Source organism: Hypomesus nipponensis, chromosome 2 (assembly GCF_054491055.1).
Source record: "Hypomesus nipponensis isolate SF chromosome 2, ASM5449105v1, whole genome shotgun sequence".
Lineage (NCBI taxonomy): Eukaryota > Metazoa > Chordata > Actinopteri > Osmeriformes > Osmeridae > Hypomesus > Hypomesus nipponensis.
Genome location: NC_140362.1, coordinates 819,580 through 840,782, shown reverse-complemented (window position 1 = coordinate 840,782; position 21,203 = coordinate 819,580). Strand labels below are relative to the sequence as shown.

General features: G+C 48.1%; 2 protein-coding genes across 2 annotated transcripts; both read left to right on the top strand.

Annotated features, from left to right (window-relative positions):
* Nucleotides 1-5,414: 5,414 nt before the first annotated feature.
* On the top strand, nt 5,415-6,703 carry cnr2 (cannabinoid receptor 2). The gene is made up of 2 exons (XM_084706145.1): nt 5,415-5,418; nt 5,613-6,703. The coding sequence occupies exons 1-2, from the start codon at nt 5,415-5,417 to the stop codon at nt 6,701-6,703; spliced, it is 1,095 nt and encodes a 364-aa protein (XP_084562271.1).
* Nucleotides 6,704-10,572: 3,869 nt separating this feature from the next.
* Nucleotides 10,573-19,626, top strand: akirin1 (akirin 1). The gene is made up of 5 exons (XM_084702177.1): nt 10,573-10,967; nt 16,245-16,382; nt 16,661-16,789; nt 17,947-18,018; nt 19,242-19,626. The coding sequence occupies exons 1-5, from the start codon at nt 10,763-10,765 to the stop codon at nt 19,250-19,252; spliced, it is 555 nt and encodes a 184-aa protein (XP_084558303.1). The 5' UTR covers nt 10,573-10,762; the 3' UTR covers nt 19,253-19,626.
* The last annotated feature ends 1,577 nt before the right edge of the window (nt 19,627-21,203 follow it).

Here is a 21,203-nt window from a genome sequence, read left to right as displayed (position 1 = left end):
CTCTCTCTCTCTCTCTCTCTCTCTCTCTCTCTCTCTCTCTCTCTCTCTCTCTCTCTCTCTCTCTCTCTCTCTCTCTCTCTCTCTCTCTCTCTCTCCCCATTGTAACATGTAAATGAATGATCCTAATAGACTGGATGAATGAGTGTGTGTCTGGACCTCCTAGCCTGTAGAACAGACAGATCAGAGACAACAGAACATGCTGACAGGTTGTGGTCGTTCTTCTGAGACATATGACTGGCTGTGGGTTGGCTGTATATCGCCAATCACCCATGTCCTCTTCTGTAGAAACGTGTTGGCCACACACACTAACACGCTTTCTCAGACAACACACAGGCAAAGAGAGAGAGAGAGAGAGAGAGAGAGAGAGAGAATGAGAAAGAGAGATCAGGATGTGGTTAATGAGACCTGGGGGGGGGCAGTGGGGGAGCTGCCCAGTGAGTGAGAGCCCATGCCAGGGACAGAGCTTCTGCAGCAGCCCAGACAGAGAGAGGTTAGACCAGCCTCACTGCTCCAGCAGCCCAGACAGAGAGAGGTTAGACCAGCCTCGCTCCTCCAGCAGCCCAGACAGAGAGAGGTTAGACCAGCCTCGCTGCTCCAGCAGCCCAGACAGAGAGAGGTTAGACCAGCCTCGTTGCTCCAGCAGCCCAGACAGAGAGAGGTAAGACCAACTCAATATCACTAACTCTCCAACATAATCACAGCTGCATTAGGTTTGTGGTAACAATGATGAATTATGAAGTATTTAAATATTTTAAATGATCTTAAACTGTTAAAGTGCAATGAAAAACTGTATGTAATAATTCATACTCACACTACATTGCATTGAATTGTTGTTGGACATGTTTTTAATGGGAATCTAGAGGTGCGATGCTCTAGGACTTTCCATATATATATAAAAAAAATGTACGCAAGGAAGTATCTCTCTTTAGAAACAAGGCAGAATAGAACAATGATGAAAGAAGTAATTGCTTCACGCGTTGCAACATTTAAGCTGTAACATTCTTGTCTAATGAGTCAAGACAAGACATGACCAGAACAACTTCTTGCTTTTCACCAGCAGCAGGTGAGGATGTGTCCTGGGTGTCCGCAGAGAGGCAGTACGAGGCAGTAAGAGGCTGGGGAGAAGCAGTAAGAGGCTGGGGAGAGGCAGTAAGAGGCTGAGGAGAGGCAGTAAGAGGCTGGGGAGAGGCAGTAAGAGGCTGGGGAGAGGCAGTAAGAAGCAGTAAGAAGCAGTAGGAGGCTGGAGAGAGGCTGGGAAGAGGCAATAAGAGGCAGTAAGAGGCAGTACGAGGCAGTAAGAGGCTGGGGAGAAGCAGTAAGAGGCTGGGGAGAGGCAGTAAGAAGCAGTAAGAAGCAGTAAGAGGCTGGAGAGAGGCTGGGAAGAGGCAATAAGAGGCAGTAAGAGGCAGTAAGAAGCAGTAAGAGGCTGGGGAGAGGCTGGGAAGAGGCAGTAAGAGGCTGGGAAGAGGCTGGGTATAGGCAATAAGAGGCAGTAAGAGGCTGGGAAGAGGCAGTAAGAGGCTGGGAAGAGGCAGTAAGAGGCAGTAAGAGGCAGTGAGAAGCAGTAAGAGGCTGGGGAGAGGCTGGGAAGAGGCAGTAAGAGGCTGGGAAGAGGCAATAAGAGGCAGTAAGAGGCAGTAAGGGGCTGGGAAGAGGCAGTAAGAGGCTGGGAAGAGACAGTAAGAGGCAGTAAGAGGCAGTAAGGGGCTGGGAAGAGGCAGTAAGAGGCAGTAAGCAGAAAGCAGGAACCTCTCACAGCATCCTCCACAGGGAGACAGACGTCTCCTGAAACGTCTGTCTCTGCTCTTTCCTTCCAGACATCATAATCACAAATAGGCAAAACAGTCATGATGCTCAGAGAGAACAGGATTAAAAGAAAGTGCTCCTGGTTGCAAGGGGAACTCATTTGTCACATAGAGAAAGTGTGATTCTCCTGCAGGGGGGAATCTGGAGAATGCGGGTGGAGTATTGATCATTTGTATAACGGTGTTATTTATACCTCCTTGACAGGTCTGTATGACTGCTGGACTGGAATCATTGAGCCATTATGTGTTAGTGTACCTAAAGGCTGATGTTCCCATTGTATGTGTTAGTGTACCTAAAGGCCGATGTTCCCATTGTATGTGTTACTGTACCTAAAAGCTGATGTTCCCATTGTATGTGTTAGTGTACCTAAAGGCTGATGTTCCCATTGTATGTGTTACTGTACCTAAAGGCTGATGTTCCCATTGTATGTGTTACTGTACCTAAAGGCTGATGTTCCCATTGTATGTGTTACTGTACCTAAAGGCTGATGTTCCCATTGTATGTGTTAGTGTACCTAAAGGCCGATGTTCCCATTGTATGTGTTACTGTACCTAAAAGCCGATGTTCCCATTGTATGTGTTAGTGTACCTAAAGGCTGATGTTCCCATTGTATGTGTTACTGTACCTAAAGGCTGATGTTCCCATTGTATGTGTTAGTGTACCTAAAGGCTGATGTTCCCATTGTATGTGTTACTGTACCTAAAGGCTGATGTTCCCATTGTATGTGTTAGTGTACCTAAAGGCTGATGTTCCCATTGTATGTGTTACTGTACCTAAAGGCTGATGTTCCCATTGTATGTGTTAGTGTACCTAAAGGCTGATGTTCCCATTGTATGTGTTACTGTACCTAAAGGCTGATGTTCCCATTGTATGTGTTAGTGTACCTAAAGGCTGATGTTCCCATTGTATGTGTTAGTGTACCTAAAGGCTGATGTTCCCATTGTATGTGTTACTGTACCTAAAGGCTGATGTTCCCATTGTATGTGTTAGTGTACCTAAAGGCTGATGTTCCCATTGTATGTGTTACTGTACCTAAAGGCTGATGTTCCCATTGTATGTGTTACTGTACCTAAAGGCTGATGTTCCCATTGTATGTGTTACTGTACCTAAAGGCTGATGTTCCCATTGTATGTGTTAGTGTACCTAAAGGCTGATGTTCCCATTGTATGTGTTACTGTACCTAAAGGCTGATGTTCCCATTGTATGTGTTAGTGTACCTAAAGGCTGATGTTCCCATTGTATGTGTTAGTGTACCTAAAGGCTGATGTTCCCATTGTATGTGTTAGTGTACCTAAAGGCTGATGTTCCCATTGTATGTGTTAGTGTACCTAAAGGCTGATGTTCCCATTGTATGTGTTACTGTACCTAAAGGCTGATGTTCCCATTGTATGTGTTACTGTACCTAAAGGCTGATGTTCCCATTGTATGTGTTACTGTACCTAAAGGCTGATGTTCCCATTGTATGTGTTAGTGTACCTAAAGGCTGATGTTCCCATTGTATGTGTTAGTGTACCTAAAGGCTGATGTTCCCATTGTATGTGTTACTGTACCTAAAGGCTGATGTTCCCATTGTATGTGTTAGTGTACCTAAAGGCTGATGTTCCCATTGTATGTGTTAGTGTACCTAAAGGCTGATGTTCCCATTGTATGTGTTAGTGTACCTAAAGGCTGATGTTCCCATTGTATGTGTTAGTGTACCTAAAGGCTGATGTTCCCATTGTATGTGTTAGTGTACCTAAAGGCTGATGTTCCCATTGTATGTGTTAGTGTACCTAAAGGCTGATGTTCCCATTGTATGTGTTAGTGTACCTAAAGGCTGATGTTCCCATTGTATGTGTTACTGTACCTAAAGGCTGATGTTCCCATTGTATGTGTTAGTGTACCTAAAGGCTGATGTTCCCATTGTATGTGTTACTGTACCTAAAGGCTGATGTTCCCATTGTATGTGTTAGTGTACCTAAAGGCTGATGTTCCCATTGTATGTGTTAGTGTACCTAAAGGCTGATGTTCCCATTGTATGTGTTAGTGTACCTAAAGGCTGATGTTCCCATTGTATGTGTTAGTGTACCTAAAGGCTGATGTTCCCATTGTATGTGTTAGTGTACCTAAAGGCTGATGTTCCCATTGTATGTGTTAGTGTACCTAAAGGCTGATGTTCCCATTGTATGTGTTACTGTACCTAAAGGCTGATGTTCCCATTGTATGTGTTAGTGTACCTAAAGGCTGATGTTCCCATTGTATGTGTTAGTGTACCTAAAGGCTGATGTTCCCATTGTATGTGTTAGTGTACCTAAAGGCTGATGTTCCCATTGTATGTGTTAGTGTACCTAAAGGCTGATGTTCCCATTGTATGTGTTAGTGTACCTAAAGGCTGATGTTCCCATTGTATGTGTTAGTGTACCTAAAGGCTGATGTTCCCATTGTATGTGTTAGTGTACCTAAAGGCTGATGTTCCCAGTAGTGATGTGTCGTTCCTGAACGATTCGTTCATTTTGAACAAATCCTTACAGGAACTCGGGAGTAACGAGTCCTCTCAAAGAGTGATTCGTTCATTTTCTCATGGCCGCGCATCGGGACTGTTGCAAAAGCTCGTCAAAGTAAACAGAAATGATTTGTTCATTTCCCGACTCGAAAAAAGATTTGTTGATTTTACCAAACGAGATTCAAAGAACCAAATCAGTAAAATGATCCGAACTTCCCATCACTAGTTCCCAGTGTTGCTTTGGTGGTTCAGCGCCAAATCTTTAGGAGCTTATTTACAAATCAGTGTTTTTCTCAGCTGTGCGTGTTAAACATCCCAAAGGTCCCCTGAGGTACTGGGGGTTTACCCTGTCTGGCCCAAGCTCTGGCACAACCAGTAAGGTTCATCTATAGATTACCATAGGTTCACCTATGGAAGTGGTGATTCAGTCATTATGATCCTATTTTTAGAATCCCTTCTTTTTGTGACAGGGGGCGGCCTTTTTTACCTGTCAATCGCTCTCACGCTCTCTCTCCTGCTCTCTCTCTCTCTGTCTCTCTCTCTGTCTCTTTATCTCTCTCTGTCTCTCTCTCTGTGTCTCTCTGTCTTTCTCTGTCTCTCCCTCCCTCTCTCCCTGTTCATGTTCCTTGATTTATTTTTCCTATAGGTATTATATTCATCATGATTATTCTTATCAAGATTAGTTTTGTTAATGAACATATTGTATACTACCCAACATGAACATATTTTATATTATACATATTAATATGATGTTTTATTGCTAATTGTTACTGTAAAAGGGATCCCTCTGTCTGCCTGCTTTCATGAAACTGAAAAACAAAATTTTCAGCTTCATGAATGGTTTTCAAAAAGCAGAGAAATGTTCCCATCTAGTGGTCACATTTGGAACTAATACCAGAACTTGTCTTTTTAATGCCACTACAGAGTAGTTATATTGCTGGTGTCTTGTGGCAGAGACACACACACAGGTTGGTGTTGCTCAGGTTGTTTAATGTGAAGAGAGAATCTGACTTGTGACCGAGTGTTTAATGTGACTTGCTCTGAAGGAGAGATGGAGGGATGGGAGGAGCTAAACACACCAGCAGCAGTGCTCACGGCCAATCAGAGCCGTCCTACAGCTCTTCCCATGGGTATGTATATCTTAACCTTATAAATAAATCACAGCCGATCACAGCCTTATCTCATCCGGTCATCAAACCCAGAGCTGTCTAGAATTGTAGCTGTCATCAAACTTCCCTGCTGGCTCTGACTTCTGACCTTTAACCCTGACCCATAACCCTACTGAGACCTGCTCCATGTGTTCTGTCTCTTCTTATGACCCCAGCGGTCCAACCCAACCGCTCCTGTAAGGATCTGAATCACTACATGGTTCTGAAGCATCCAGAGCAGGTAGCCATCGGCTCCATCTGCCTCCTGGCCGGGCCCATCACCCTCCTGGAGAACCTGCTGGTTCTGGGCGTGGTCGCGGCCAGCGCCCCCCTGCGGAGACGCCCCTCCTACCTGTTCATCGCCAGCCTCGCCCTGGCGGACATCTTTGCCAGCTGCTTCTTCACCGTCAACTTCCTGGACTTCCACCTGTTCAAGCGCTGTGACAGACCGGCCGTGTACCTGTTCAAGCTGGGAGGCGTCACGCTGGCTTTCTCCGGCTCTGTGGGCAGCCTGCTGCTGACGGCGTTGGACCGCTACATCTGCATCCACCACGCGGCCCGCTACCACGCGCTGCTCACCCGCCGCCGCGCCCTGCTCGCCCTGCTGGGCCTGTGGAGCCTGGTGCTCCTCATCTCCTTCCTGCCTCTGATGGGCTGGCGTTGCCCCAGCGGCCTCCACCCGCCCTGCTCTGGCCTGTTCCCCTACATCCACCCCCGCTACGTGCTGTGCTGGGCCAGCTTCATCCTGGCATTGCTGGGGCTCATCCTGGGGGCGTACGGCCTGGTGCTGTGGAGGGCTCACCAGCACGAGGCCTCCATGAGCGGCCTGCAGGGGGCGCCGGCGGGGCAGTCCCGCATGAGGATGGACATCCGCCTGGCGCGCACGCTGGGGCTCATCCTGCTCATCCTGGTGGGCTGCTGGGTGCCTGTGCTGGCCTTCATGCTGGAGGACGTGAGGAGGCCCTTAAGCCGCCCCCAGCAGAGGGCCTTCGCCTTCTGCAGCACGCTGTGTCTCGTCAACTCGGCCGTGAACCCGCTGCTCTACGCGCTGCGCTGCAGGGAGCTGAGGGGAGCGCTGCTGCGGCTGGCCGGGAGGCTGGGGGGCTGCCAGAGGCCCATGGTGTCGGGGGACACGGCCCCTGCCCTGCCCACAGCAGAGAGTAACAGCTGCAGCATGGCCCTGGAGGAGGACAGGGCAGAAGGGAACACCTGCAGGTTGGACTCTGTCTCGGGGAGGGTGAACAAGCAGCTGCACACCAGTGGGTAGTTGAGGAAGGGTGGAGGACTGGAGGGGTGGTGGACTGGAGGGGTGGAGGGTTGGGGTGGTGAGGTGGAGATGTGGTGGACTGGAGGGGAGGAGGGTTGGGGTGGTGAGGTGGAGATGTGGTGGACTGGAGGGGTGGAGGGTTGGGGTGGTGAGGTGGAGATGTGGTGGACTGGAGGGGTGGAGGGTTGGGGTGGTGAGGTGGAGATGTGGTGGACTGGAGGGGTGGAGGGTTGGGGTGGTGAGGTGGAGATGTGGTGGACTGGAGGGGAGGAGGGTTGGGGTGGTGAGGTGGAGATGTGGTGGACTGGAGGGGAGGAGGGTTGGGGTGGTGAGGTGGAGGACAGGAGGACAGGAGGAGTGAGCATTGTAGAGAACGTCAAGGTAGTAGCTAGATAATTCAGTTGTTTGTTACAGTATTTTAATGATCGAACACAGTGTAAAGTAAGATAGTCGTGTGATAAACAAGGACAGGGGGACAGGAGGACAGGGGGACAGGAGGAGGACAGGTGAGTGACCTTCTCTAGATGAACGCCTAGTCAGTTGCATTGTGGGACTGTATACAATGTCCTCCACGTGATGACGAGAGGAGCGCTGAGGTAAGCAGGTCAAAGGTCATGAAGAGAGCCATGTGGAACATGGAGGCTGGATTTCTGCTGATGAGGGACAGAGACTACTGGCAGCTAGTTTGACTCATTCTCATTTTTCTTCTTCTGTGTGTTGTGTCTTGTGAATAGTCAAAGAGCTTGTGTAAGTCATTATTTAAACATTAAAGGTGAGGCTGGACAATACCCTTGGTGTTGGGTTTTTGGCTTCACTGAAAAAGGCCTTATTCGCAACTTAGTGTGGAGAGAGAGATAGTGAGAGATATACATGGTGACAGACGGGGAGAGAAAAATAGATAGTGAGGAGGGGGGAGGGAGAGATAGTGAAAGAGATAGAGAGAGAGAGAGAGAGAGAGAGAGAGAGAGAGAGAGAGAGAGAGAGAGAGAGAGAGAGAGAGAGAGTGAGAGAAAGAGAGAGAGAGAGAGAGAGAGAGAGAGAGAGAGAGAGACGTTTTTTTCCAAAGCGACTTCCAAGAGAGAGATTTACAAAAGTGCATAGGTCACTGATCATAATACCGAGATATTCCTAAACATTGCGGGTAGCCAAACATGAAGCACACATTGTGAAAAACCAAAAATAAGTGCCAAAGCGAAGAACCATAAGAGCATGTAGTTAAACAAGTTACAATTAAACAACATGAACCTCAAAAAAAGTGCAGGAGTGTACCTGTAAAAAAGCAAGCAAGAGTTTTAAATCAGTTACAGCTAACCAACAAGAGCAACAAATCTCTAAGTAAGAGTAATTGTGATCCTGGAGGAAACTAACATCAGGTCCAGCAAATCATTCCTAGGTGCCGTTGTATTTCCAGAACAAATTAGCCTTTTCTTGAAGGCGAGGATACAGTCATTGTCTTTGATGGAGGTGGGGAGTTGATTCCACCACTGGGGGGCCAGACAGGAGAAGAGCTTGTGTTGGGACCGGGCGCTCCTGAGCGAGGGACAAACCGTCTGACCAACCAGACGGTTGTCAGAAGAAGACCGTAGGTGGTGGGTGGGGGTGTAAGGCTGGAGGAGAGACTTGATGTAGTCTGGTGCAGTCCCGTTCACCAATCGGAAGGTCAGTACCAGGGTCTTGAATCTGATAAGGGCCGTGATGGGTAACCAGTGAAGCGAGATGAAGAGTGGGGTGACATGGAAGCGTCTGGGTAAGTTGAAGACCAGGCGGGCCACTGCGTTCCTGAATCCTCTGAAGATGGCTGGTTGCGCAGGCTGGGAGACTGGCGAGCAGCGAGTTTCAGTAGTCCAACTTGGAGAGGACCAGTGCTTGGACTAGCAGCTGGGTGGAACGCTCAGACAGGTATCTCCTGATCTTCCGGATGTTGTGGAGGGTGAATCTACACGACCGGGAGACTGCAGCAATGTGGGCCGTGAGGGAGAGCTCATCATCCATGGTAACCCCGAGGTTCCTGGCAGAGGATGAGGGGGTCACCGTCGCAGATCCCAGGGCGATTGAGAGATCGTGGGCGTTGGAGGGTTTGGCTGGGATGATGAGAAGTTCAATTAAATCATGTAAATGAAATGCTGAAATCCAGCAGTGGGTGTTGTGGGGTGTTTAGAAGCAAGACTAAAGATGTTGTCAACCCTGTGGCTCCAGGTACCAGCCTAACTCACAACCCTGTGGCTCCAGGTACCAGCCTAACTCACAACCCTGTGGCTCCAGGTACCAGCCTAACTCACAACCCTGTGGCTCCAGGTACCAGCCTAACTCACAACCCTGAGGCTCCAGGTACCAGCCTAACTCACAACCCTGTGGCTCCAGGTACCAGCCTAACTCACAACCCTGTGGCTCCAGGTACCAGCCTAACTCACAACCCTGTGGCTCCAGGTACCAGCCTAACTCACAACCCTGTGGCTCCAGGTACCAGCCTAACTCACAACCCTGTGGCTCCAGGTACCAGCCTAACTCACAACCCTGTGGCTCCAGGTACCAGCCTAACTCACAACCCTGTGGCTCCAGGTACCAGCCTAACTCACAACCCTGTGGCTCCAGGTACCAGCCTAACTCACAACCCTGTGGCTCCAGGTACCAGCCTAACTCACAACCCTGTGGCTCCAGGTACCAGCCTAACTCACAACCCTGTGGCTCCAGGTACCAGCCTAACTCACAACCCTGTGGCTCCAGGTACCAGCCTAACTCACAACCCTGTGGCTCCAGGTACCAGCCTAACTCACAACCCTGTGGCTCCAGGTACCAGCCTAACTCAGCGTCCCTGTCTGGTGTCTGATCTGCCCAGTTCAACCATGACCACACACCATCAACATGGAGGACATGTCTGGGATGAGGAGATGAACATGGGTGGATGGTTTCCCCTCCACCCATCTCAGTGGTTCACATGACTGAGCGTCAATAAACCTGCTCTTCATGCTCCCATCTCTTCATGCGGCCTGAGGCGGAACGTGGGACTTGACTCCATAGTCAAAACTACCATGTGTAACCCTGGGCTGGCTGGTGGACGTGTAGTGAGGGAGATTTTGTGGATGTTTCAACCTTCTGCCTTCTGGCCTGTCACAAGGGACATGATGTCATCACGGCATCATCATATTAAACATCACAATGTCAGATTGTTTTTATGACTCTATCTTGATAAGTGGCATAAGAAACAAGGGGTAGTTGACCTAAGTAAGAATCTTGCCTCTGGAAGGCAGATCTTATGTGACATGATCCCATCATAAACATTATGAAGTTAAGGCGTCAGAAGGGTGAGATCTCGAGTTGTATCTTAAAGAGACAATGGCAAGGAAATTAACTATAAGAGTATGTTGCCATACGGCAACACCATGCGATAGAGGGTTAATGAATCAGCTGTCAACGCTGTGTGGGCCTATATCAAGTAGGCGGTGGTTGATAGGATTAGCTAGCGATATACTAAAGTTAAAAAAAGTAATACAGGCAACATTTGCATATTTGACGTTACAGCTTTGAATAATCATCGAAGATTTAGTTCAGTAAACGTGTGAATATAGAGATGAGCCTCCGAAAGTGTAAATGAATTCATTTAGTCAATCGTTCTCGTGAAGCCTGAATTTTAAACAATTTACGTGAATTGTAGGGTCGACTTGTAGTAACAAAGTTCGTAGAATGTGTTTAATTAGCTATTAAAACACATTTGCGACACTAATATGATCTCTAAAATTGATGTTTCATTGAAATAATGACACTTCTGCTATTTGATAAGATTTTGCGTTTAAAGTATACATTTGAAAGTGTATCCTCCCTTCTTCTTTTTTTACAAATGGTACAGTCTAATCTGCCCTGTGACGTTCTAGAAATTCAGCAGCGGTACGGCAGCTGGCGACGCCGCCGCGCTGGTCTAGTCTTTTACCGCTGCTGAAAGCAACCACAGCGACGCGACAACACCGAAGAAAGCTAATTTAAAATATTTTAAAGTGCGTACTGTGCGTTTTGTGGGTATTTGTTTCCGCAATACTTCACTATCGTCTCTTTTATTCAGCCACAATGGCGTGTGGAGCAACGTTAAAGCGCTCAATGGAGTTTGAGGCCCTACTCAGTCCTCAGTCTCCGAAGCGGAGAAGGTGCAATCCGCTAACGGGGACTCCGAGCACCCCGTCCCCCCAAAGATGCAACCTCCGTCCGGCGGCTGACAGCCCTTCGCACTCGATGTCTCCCCCACCCATTGGAGGCGAAAACAGGCTTACTCCGGGTAAGAAACAATGCCAAAAATAACGGGAAAAATATGTATTTTTTTAAAAACTGGGTGAAGAAATGGGGGAGGGGGTTTGGGTGGAGTGGAATTGATATTAGCGAGATAGCTAGCCAGACAAGTTGTGAAAGAATGGAAATTGAAAGTAGCTAGTGAAAAGAGTGCGTAGCTAGCCGCTTGCTTTCATTTTACTGTTGACTGTCAGTACTTATGCAATCATTAACGTTGTTGTTTCGTTCCGTTCTCCAACTGTTATTGTCTCCATGATTGTCGTAGTGTTAGTTAGCTGGTACCTACTACTACTACTAGATACCAGGGTTGCTAGCTAATCTAGACAGCTGCTAGGAAGACAATTAGCTAGTTAGCAACTAGCTAACTAGCCCAAGCATCGGGAATTCGGTTATAATGGAATCATACTAGTGGCTAGCTCACGTTTGCGGAGGGTTGGCAAATTAAATAGACTAGCCGCTTACCAGCTACCGGTGCAGCAGCGTGGTTTGTATTACGTTAATAAAGCCAGCGAATTAAAAAGTCGTCTTCACGAACAAGTTCTGGATAATGAGCGTCTGCCAAAAATGACAACATGTAATAATGAATACCATCCTTAAGTTATGTTTGGGTAATCGCTTTTTTAGCCTAACTACCAAGACATTGTCACACCTTAAGAGCCAACAGGGACATTTGCTTTTTAAGAAATAACAACGATAGCGGTCTTTCATAGTTTTCCAATGTAATTCTATAAATCAGTGACATTGTCGCCGGGGAAACGTCCCAGGCTTTAATGGGTGCTATGGCGGGTATTGTCTGTCTTCGGTTTGCTGTTGGCTAACGTTAGCGGACTAGACAAATGGCATTGTGTAGTGTGGGAACCGGGCGGTTGGGTTTGTACCTTTTGTGAGCCCCTGGCCTCAGAAGGCCATTGTTCTGATCCTTCACGCTGCGTTCCTGCTCGCATACGTCCCCTGTGTGATGAGCTGCACCAGGGGCAAGAGAACTACCTGGGATCTGCAGCGATCAGTCTCTTTGTATATGAAGTCACGGGGGGGTCCTCACATATACAAATCCTATTATTTTGTTTTCATCCCTACTCGTAATTGCTATTGCACGATTTGAATATTACAATGTTTCCCAATAAAGCATGCGTTTAGTCTGCCCAACACAGAATGTGATTGATATGACTAAATCTAATTAAAACGCAATTTCCTGCTGTAGTTAAATGAATAGACGGCCTCTCGACACAAAATGCTGTGTGAAGAATATCAATGATTCAGATGAATGTAATATGTCTGCTGCTGCCTGCAGGGTCAGCAGTGTGTCGATCTGGCGGGACAAACGGCTCTCACACTCACCATCACGTACATCACATTTGATTCAGGCCCTTTTATCCAAAGCGACACACAAATGGCGGATATTGAAATTAACAGCGGAAAACCAAGGATCAGAAGTGCAGAATTAGAATAGTGGATCTCTTCACATTATAGACTGCGGAACTGTGTTCTCCAGTTAGCCCAGGCTGGTGGAGCTGTGGTCTCCAGTTAGCCCAGGCTGGTGGAGCTGTGGTCTCCGGTTAGCCCCAGGCTGGTGGAGCTGTGGTCTCCGGTTAGCCCAGGCTGGTGGAGCTGTGGTCTCCAGTTAGCCCAGGCTGGTGGAGCTGTGGTCTCCAGTTAGCCCAGACTGGTGGTGCTGTGGTCTCCAGTTAGCCCAGGCTGGTGGTGCTGTGGTCTCCAGGAAGCCTCTGTCTTTGTCTGCTGTGGGTCCACATGGCACCCATCCACCTGTAGTGGAGGGATCCAGGAATCTAGCTTCTCTAACCCTCCAGGCCAATGGCATCCTCCACACGTCCCGGCAAAACAAAAGTTAGGAGTTTTCAGGTTTAGTTTGAGAACATCTCTCCTTGACGCGTCCTGTGAATTCCCCTTAGACTCCCAGGTAATGGGCCGGTGGTGGAAGAAGAACTCCCTGGTCCCTCACAGCGGTGATCTGTATCGAGCAGGAGGTGTCCCAGGGCCGCACACTGTGAGCTGCAGGGATTGAGGCCTGGGTGTTTTTGTAAGTGTTGATTGATGATGGCACTTTGTTTTGACTGACCCTCAGTCAAATAAGGGTGTATGTGTTCCTGGGGGGGAGGGGCGCTAGCAGGAACCAAGGCCTCCACACCTGCAGGTGTCATCACATACGATAGAAGGAAGTGACAAGGCCGGCTTCCTGTGCTGCTGTGTGTTTGCTCGGATGAAGCTTCCTGCTTGGATGATGTCTCCTGCTCGGACTAGTTTTACGAAAGGCAAAAACTGTTTGATCTCAGCTGTTTGGTTATGACTGTTAACAGATCTTGCCTGTTGTCTATTCAGGGCCTGCATTATATTGCACCCATTATTCCAATCCATTTGTGTGGTTGACTTGCAGCCCAGCAGCTGTGTGTGGACATTATGTCCCAGTACCTGCTACTATGCTCACCATTTCCCCCTTTATAAAGAAGGTTTGTGACCAGCAGTAAAGGTCAGCTGTCTGTAAGTTCCTCCCCCCCAGTAAGCCCCTCCCCCCAGTGCTGCTGTGTGGAACACTGGAACTCTCCTGTGTCTTTTATCCCAGCATGCATCTGGCCTCCCCAGGTTTGGGAGCAGTGGATGGAGCCAGGGTTCTAGTGACAGGTTCCCCAGCTTACAGCCAGGGTTCTAGTGAGGGGGTATCCTAGTTAGACCAGTTGTAGCCTGTAATGGTGGATGGCTTTATGAAATAGTCTGTTGTTTCAGCGACTCTGTGAACTTGCCTGACCCCCTCCCCAGCCCCGGAAGGGAAGATGAGTCAAGCTGTTCTCTCTCCCACACTCCTGGCCTGTGTTCCCCGGGCCTGTGTTCCCCGGGCCTGTGTTCCCCGGGCCTGTGTTCCCCGGGCCTGTGTTCCCCGGGCCTGTGTTCCCCGGGCCTCCTACCTTAGTGACTGTTGTTGTTAGGCCTGTGTTAAGCCTGGGAGAGGCTCTGCCTTCCTGGAGCCCTCGCCTGGGACCCTGTCTGATTGGTTGTATAGCCGGGGTCGTGGCAGGGGCAGTGTTGCTTGGTAACGTCCGAGGTTGGGATTTGGGGGTCGCTGAGAGTGACTGGCAGCAGGGGGAGGAGCTCCACCTGTCCCCGAACTATGCTCAGCGTGTTTGACCAGATACCAGAGGCTCCAGTGTGGTTTGGACACATCAGGACTTGTTTTGCCTTCTCTCTCCCTCTGGCACAGTGAGGCAGGGCTTGGCCTGGTGCAGGGGCTTGCCTGGTGCTGGTGCTGGTGCTGGGGCTTGCCTGGTGCTGGTGCTGGGGCTGGCCTGGTGCAGGGGCTGGCCTGGTGCAGGGGCTGGCCTGGTGCATGGGCTTGCCTGGGGCTGGTGCTGGTGCTGGGGCTGGCCTGGTGCAGGGGCTTGCCTGGGGCTTGCCTGGGCCTGGTGCTGGGGCTGGCCTGGGGCCAGGGCAGGGTACACCCAGCCTTCACCGTGTGTTGATCAGACTACTTGCCAGTCATACTGCCACTTGATCAAGCCAGAGTTCGAATCCTGCCTGGGCCCTTTGCAGCATGTCACACTAGGAAGCAGACCATGTCTATTTGAACCATTTGAGTTTTGAATCCTACAATTTTTAGTGTGTTTTGCTGAAAGTATCCTGCATACTTATTATTCCTCTTTAGTCCACTTTTTTGATTTCACAATGTTTAAAGAGGTGATTGACTGATTTTATAGGGTATTTCACACTGTTCCTTAAGGTCTCCTAATAGGGTATGTAACATTGGTTGGGCAGAGTGCTGTTCTATGCCCTCTTGTGCATCCAGTTAAAGGTTTTGTCCTTTTATGCTCATGAATATATAGATGAGCTGTGTAGACACAATCTATTGTGTCCACATAACACTGTTTAACAGATTGACTAAATTGAAATTATTATGTTAGTTGTTTCCACTTATGTTGTCGAAGCAAACAGGATTTCCTTTGGTGGGTAATGTTAGTACTACAGCTTAGCAAACAAACTATTGTGATTCAACTCAGCTGCAGTTAGCTCTAGCTATCTTGCTGAAAAATAGATCTGGACAAACGCTCTGGATATGAGCGTCTGCTAAATGACTACATGTAAATGTAATATAAGGTGTGCCCCTAAATGTTCTGCTTGCGCTCCTAAAATGTTCAGTCAGGGGCTACTGTGCCCCTACTAAAAAAAGTTAGTCTGGAGCCCTGAAAGGGCTTAAAAAATGAATGGATTTGTTTGTTTTTCTGTCTGTTGTGATGTCATCAAGTACGTTCATCACTGTCTCACCTGCATAACGCCGTTTAAACTTGAGCAACTTTAATTGATAGTACACAAAACATGTCATTCTATTACGCTGATAACTTGTGTGTTATAACATAAGTTACATTAGTGGTTTCTTACATTTGTAAACTAACTTGGAGTGTTAAATCTGTGTGTTCAAGCTGACCAGCTGTACAACCACAATCTTTTTATACGTTTACACTTTTCATGCTTTAAAATTATTGGAATTCAAATGAAGATGCACTTCATCACCTATTATTAGCTAGAAACATCATTCAAATGTTATTTGTTTGAGGCTAAAACATTTGTGTGCCTTGAAACTTTATCTTAAATGTATATCTTATATATTTAACGCTATAAAATGAATGGAAGTCACTCAGATATACTTCCCTAGTCTATTTCATGCTTGATTGTATTGCAGCTACATTTGAATAACTTAAAAAAAACCTTTGACACTATTCAAGCTGCTTTCAGCAGACACACTCTTTCTTCAGACAAGCATTTATATTTTCCACCTCATGGATCTGGATTTGTGAGCTCTGTAGTTTAAGCTTGTGTTGGTTGGCAACAGTTGATGTGAGTGCCGGTAGATAGTTTTGATTGGATGTTTAGCAGTGAGTGGGTGTGGTCATGGGTCAGGTTTGGCAGGTTGTGATTGGAGCACATCTCCATGAAGTATCAGAAATGAAAGTGATTCCTTCACTCTTCTCCACAGTCACAAGACTGGGGGGGGGAGGGGGGCTTAGAAGCTGCACTTCCTGTCAGTGTTTTGTTTTGAAACTGCATTTCCTGTGAGCCCTGGCTGTCTCTCAGCTGGTGTGAGGATGTGAAGGGCTTCTCTCCAGAGGAACAGGAAGTTGGACTGGGCCTGGCTCAAACATGCAAATGCTTTGTTTTTATGAAAGCAGAATAACAAAGGTTGAACTTTAACAACTTTCTTTTGAATTTGAAAGATGTGCGTGTGTGTGTCTAGATGTTGACTCTTCCTCCTCTGGCCCTACAGAGCAGATCTTTCAGAACATCCGTCAGGAGTACAGCCGCTACCAGAGGAGACGGCAGCTGGAGGCTGCCTTCACCCAGTCAGAGATCAGCGATGCCCCCAGCAGCGCCCTCGCCCTCGCCCCGCCCAGCTCCCCTCCAGGTACGCACACACACACGTCTCTCTGGGTACATACCGCCTGAGGCAGGGTGACAGCTGGGCTGCACACAACCTACCACAAGACACTGCAGACTCTACTCTAGTGTATGGACAGCAGGGGATCAGTGTGTGTGTGTGTGTGTGTGTGTGTGTGTGTGTGTGTGTGTGTGTGTGTGTGTGTGTGTGTGTGTGTGTGTGTGTGTGTGTGTGTGTGTGTGTGTGTGTGTGTGTGTGTGTGTGTGTGTGTGTGTGTGTGTGTGTGTGTGTGTGTGTGCACCCAGGAGCCTCGAGGAAGGACCAGCCCTCGTTCACGCTGCGGCAGGTCAGCTTCCTGTGTGAGCGTCTGCTCAAAGACCACGACGAGAAGATCAGGGAGGAGTACGAACACATACTCAACACCAAACTAGCAGGTACCCCCTCACTCTACCACTGAGCTATACCCACCCCCTCACTCTACCACTGAGCTATACCCACCCCCTCACTCTACCACTGAGCTATACCCACCCCCTCAGTCTACCACTGAGCTATACCCACCCCCTCACTCTACCACTGAGCTATACCCACCCCCTCACTCTACCACTGAGCTATACCCACCCCCTCACTCTACCACTGAGCTATACCCACCCCCTCACTCTACCACTGAGCTATACCCACCCCCTCACTCTACCACTGAGCTATACCCACCCCCTCACTCTACCACTGAGCTATACCCACCCCCTCACTCTACCACTGAGCTATACCCACCCCCTCACTCTACCACTGAGCTATACCCACCCCCTCACTCTACCACTGAGCTATACCCACCCCCTCAGTCTACCACTGAGCTATACCCACCCCCTCACTCTACCACTGAGCTATACCCACCCCCTCACTCTACCACTGAGCTATACCCACCCCCTCACTCTACCACTGAGCTATACCCACCCCCTCACTCTACCACTGAGCTATACCCACCCCCTCACTCTACCACTGAGCTATACCCACCCCCTCACTCTACCACTGAGCTATACCCACCCCCTCACTCTACCACTGAGCTATACCCACCCCCTCACTCTACCACTGAGCTATACCCATCCCCTCACTCTACCACTGAGCTATACCCACCCCCTCACTCTACCACTGAGCTATACCCACCCCCTCACTCTACCACTGAGCTATACCCACCCCCTCACTCTACCACTGAGCTATACCCACCCCCTCACTCTACCACTGAGCTATACCCATCCCCATGCTCTACCACTGAGCTATACCCACCCCCTCACTCTACCACTGAGCTATACCCATCCCCTCACTCTACCACTGAGCTATACCCACCCCCTCACTCTACCACTGAGCTATACCCACCCCCTCACTCTACCACTGAGCTATACCCACCCCCTCACTCTACCACTGAGCTATACCCACCCCCTCACTCTACCACTGAGCTATACCCACCCCCTCACTCTACCACTGAGCTATACCCATCCCCATGCTCTACCACTGAGCTATACCCACCCCCTCACTCTACCACTGAGCTATACCCATCCCCATGTGTTTAAGACCTCTCCACCCCCCTCCTCTCTTCCAGAACAATACGAATCTTTTGTGAAGTTCACACAGGACCAGATCATGCGAAGATACGGCGCTCGGACGGCCAGCTGTAAGTGCAACCCTAACCCACCACCACCAGCCACATGCATCATCACCATCATCACCACCACCACCACCAGCCACATGCATCATCACCACCACCACCAGCCACATGCACCATCACCACCACCACCAGCCACATGCATCATCACCACCACCACCACCACCAGCCACATGCATCATCACCACCACCACCAGCCACATGCATCATCACCACCACCAGCCACATGCATCACCACCACCACCAGCCACATGCATCATCACCACCACCAGCCACATGCATCACCACCACCACCAGCCACATGCATCATCACCACCACCAGCCACATGCATCACCACCACCACCAGCCACATGCATCATCACCACCACCAGCCACATGCATCATCACCACCACCACCAGCCACATGCATCACCACCACCAGCCACATGCATCATCACCACCACCACCACCAGCCACATGCATCATCACCATCACCACCACCACCAGCCACATGCATCACCACCACCAGCCACATGCATCACCACCACCAGCCACATGCATCATCACCAACTAACTTCAGAAAATGTTGACTGGGTTTTGCTTTTCCGCAGAATAAAATGTTTTATTAAACGAGTGAGTAGATGACAACATAACTCACTTTATTGACGCCAGCGCCAGCCATCTGCGTTGGAGTTGTTGATAAATGGAAGTAGCGTTGGGGTTAAATTAAGAAGCTTAAAAACGCATACACTATTTATTAATAAGTCAACTCTTTCAATATTCTATCCCTCCAACAGATACAGGGTTTCATCAGGTTCAAATGTCTCAATCTTTTGCCGTAAAGTTACTGTTGTCTGTCATCTTTTCTTTTTTCACGAAGTGTCTTTTACCCAAAGTGCAAAGCACAACAGGCTATCTAACTCAGTCTTACATTAGTCACTGATAGTGAAACTTTATGCAACAGGTAAATTGAAGTGTCTATGGCAAAGACTTAAAGTTCTGTTTGAGTCTAAGACTATTTGACAGGTCTATTTTAACTGGCCCCAGAACTCAGACATCTAGACTGTACAGTCATGTTTTCAGGCAACAGTCTAGTCAGGTCTATGTATTCAGACAACACAGACAGGTCGGGTCTGTGTATTCAGACAACAGACAATCCTGGACACAACTGACAGTCCTCTAGATGGAGCCAGCTAGCCAGTGGTAGCAGCTGTGTGTCTGTCGTCTCACCCCTCCTCTCCTCTCCTTCCAGACGTCTCCTGAACTCCTTCCACCAGCTTCCAGCTTCTCAACATGGCTGTTCTACTGCCTCTTCATTTACATTTGATTTTCCTTTTAATTTCAAGATATTTGGGTGCCATTGTTTTTTTCTTCAATTTTTTTCCAAAACTGATTTCTACTCCAAAACTGTTGCTGCTGGCCAAAACATTAGAGGAATCTGAGGAGGAGATGCCTGTGTGGCTGTCCTCTCTTCCTGGAGATCTTGACTAAGGCAGATTTAGTATTGATCAGTGTATCTGCGCTGTAGAAAGCTTGGCTGCTGTAATCCTGTATAATCTGCCAGACATCCCCTCTCTCCAACTCTCACCATGTAGATTTGTTTTTCCTTTTTGAAAAATAAAGGTTCTGTCATTAAATATGGGTTCTTCTCTGTTTCTTGGGTTTGAAAGACACAGGGTACTTCCCTGTTATTCCATATGTGATACATAGTTCTGTTTTGTGTTTCTTCATCCAAAATGGCACAATTGCCACCTGAAATTAGGTGACAAGACGATCTTGTCCAAGTGGCCTAACTTCCCGCCTGCACTGTGCCCAGGGTTGCGCTGGGTTTCTGCTAACTTCCCGCCTGCACTGTGCCCAGGGGTGCGCTGGGTTTCTGCTAACTTCCCGCCTGCACTGTGCCCAGGGTTGCGCTGGGTTTCTGCTAACTTCCCGCCTGCTCTGTCTGAGCACCATAAAGGAGAACAATGAGGAAGTATTTATCCAAAGTGACAATCTGCAGTGAATTGCTCTAACCACTGAGCTGTCCCCATGTTCTACCACTGAGCTGTCCCCATGTTCTACCACTGAGCTGTCCCCATGTTCTACCACTGAGCTGTCCCCATGTTCTACCACTGAGCTGTCCCCATGTTCTATCACTGAGCTCTACCTGGAACAGGAAGTAGAAGTTGAGGACAGGAGAGTAGCACTCTAGGATTGTGTTGTTGGCGCCATCTGCTGACAGGAGAAGGGATGACTCGGCGGGTGTATTGGGGATGTAGAAGTCAAAAAGCATGTTCTCTCTACACGCGTTTGCCCTCTAGTGGTGATCTGCAAATATAGCCTGTATCCTAGAACTTTCATACATAATGAAAATGTTGCCAAAATTGATTTTCTGCTCCATAACACAAGGTACGTACTTTGCAACACGTGTACACCGTCCATAACACACTGTCTACAATGTAAATATTATGATTAACAATAGTGTTATAGGTCCAGTAAGTTGAACATCATAACCAGTTGGACTTACAGCAGGGGCGATTCTAGGATCAGACTTTTAGGGGTGCTCAACCCCCAATGAGAATGTAACATGAATACAGTGCCTTGCAAAAGTGCTAAAATCTCTAATTTCACTGGATAACAATTACTAAATTTTTGTATTTTTCTGCAAAATATTGAATGAATGAAAAAAACAAGGATGTCCCTTTTTTCATGAACTACCAGCCTCAAATGATAATAAACAAGAATACTTGTAATTTTGTTATTATTATTTTTAGGGGTGCTGAGATGAAATCTATGGGTGCTTGAGCACCTCTATAAAGAGTTTATAACTGCCACTGACTTACATCTTTAGTGTCACTGAATAAGGCTGCGTCTCATTCCAGCGCGGTTCAGTCTTTCTTGCGTGTTTCAATTCCACAAGACAAGGGAACATAAGAGCAGAGATGGGCAGTATTTCAATTACTTGTATTTGAAATACACATTTCAAGACTTGAGTATTTTGTAATTTGTATTTGATAGGGCCGATAAAAAATCGAATGTAATTTGTGACAAAATACTTGAGTGGAGTAATTTTGTATTTAAAATAATCAAAATACTTTCTCGACGAATCAAAATACGGTTCACGAGTTCAGTATTCAGATCAAAGCTGAGTTGGAGACCCTTGTTTTCTGGAGAACACCATAAAAGACCTGCTCTCTCTTCAGCAGTACCAGTACCCACTTATCAAGCTCCT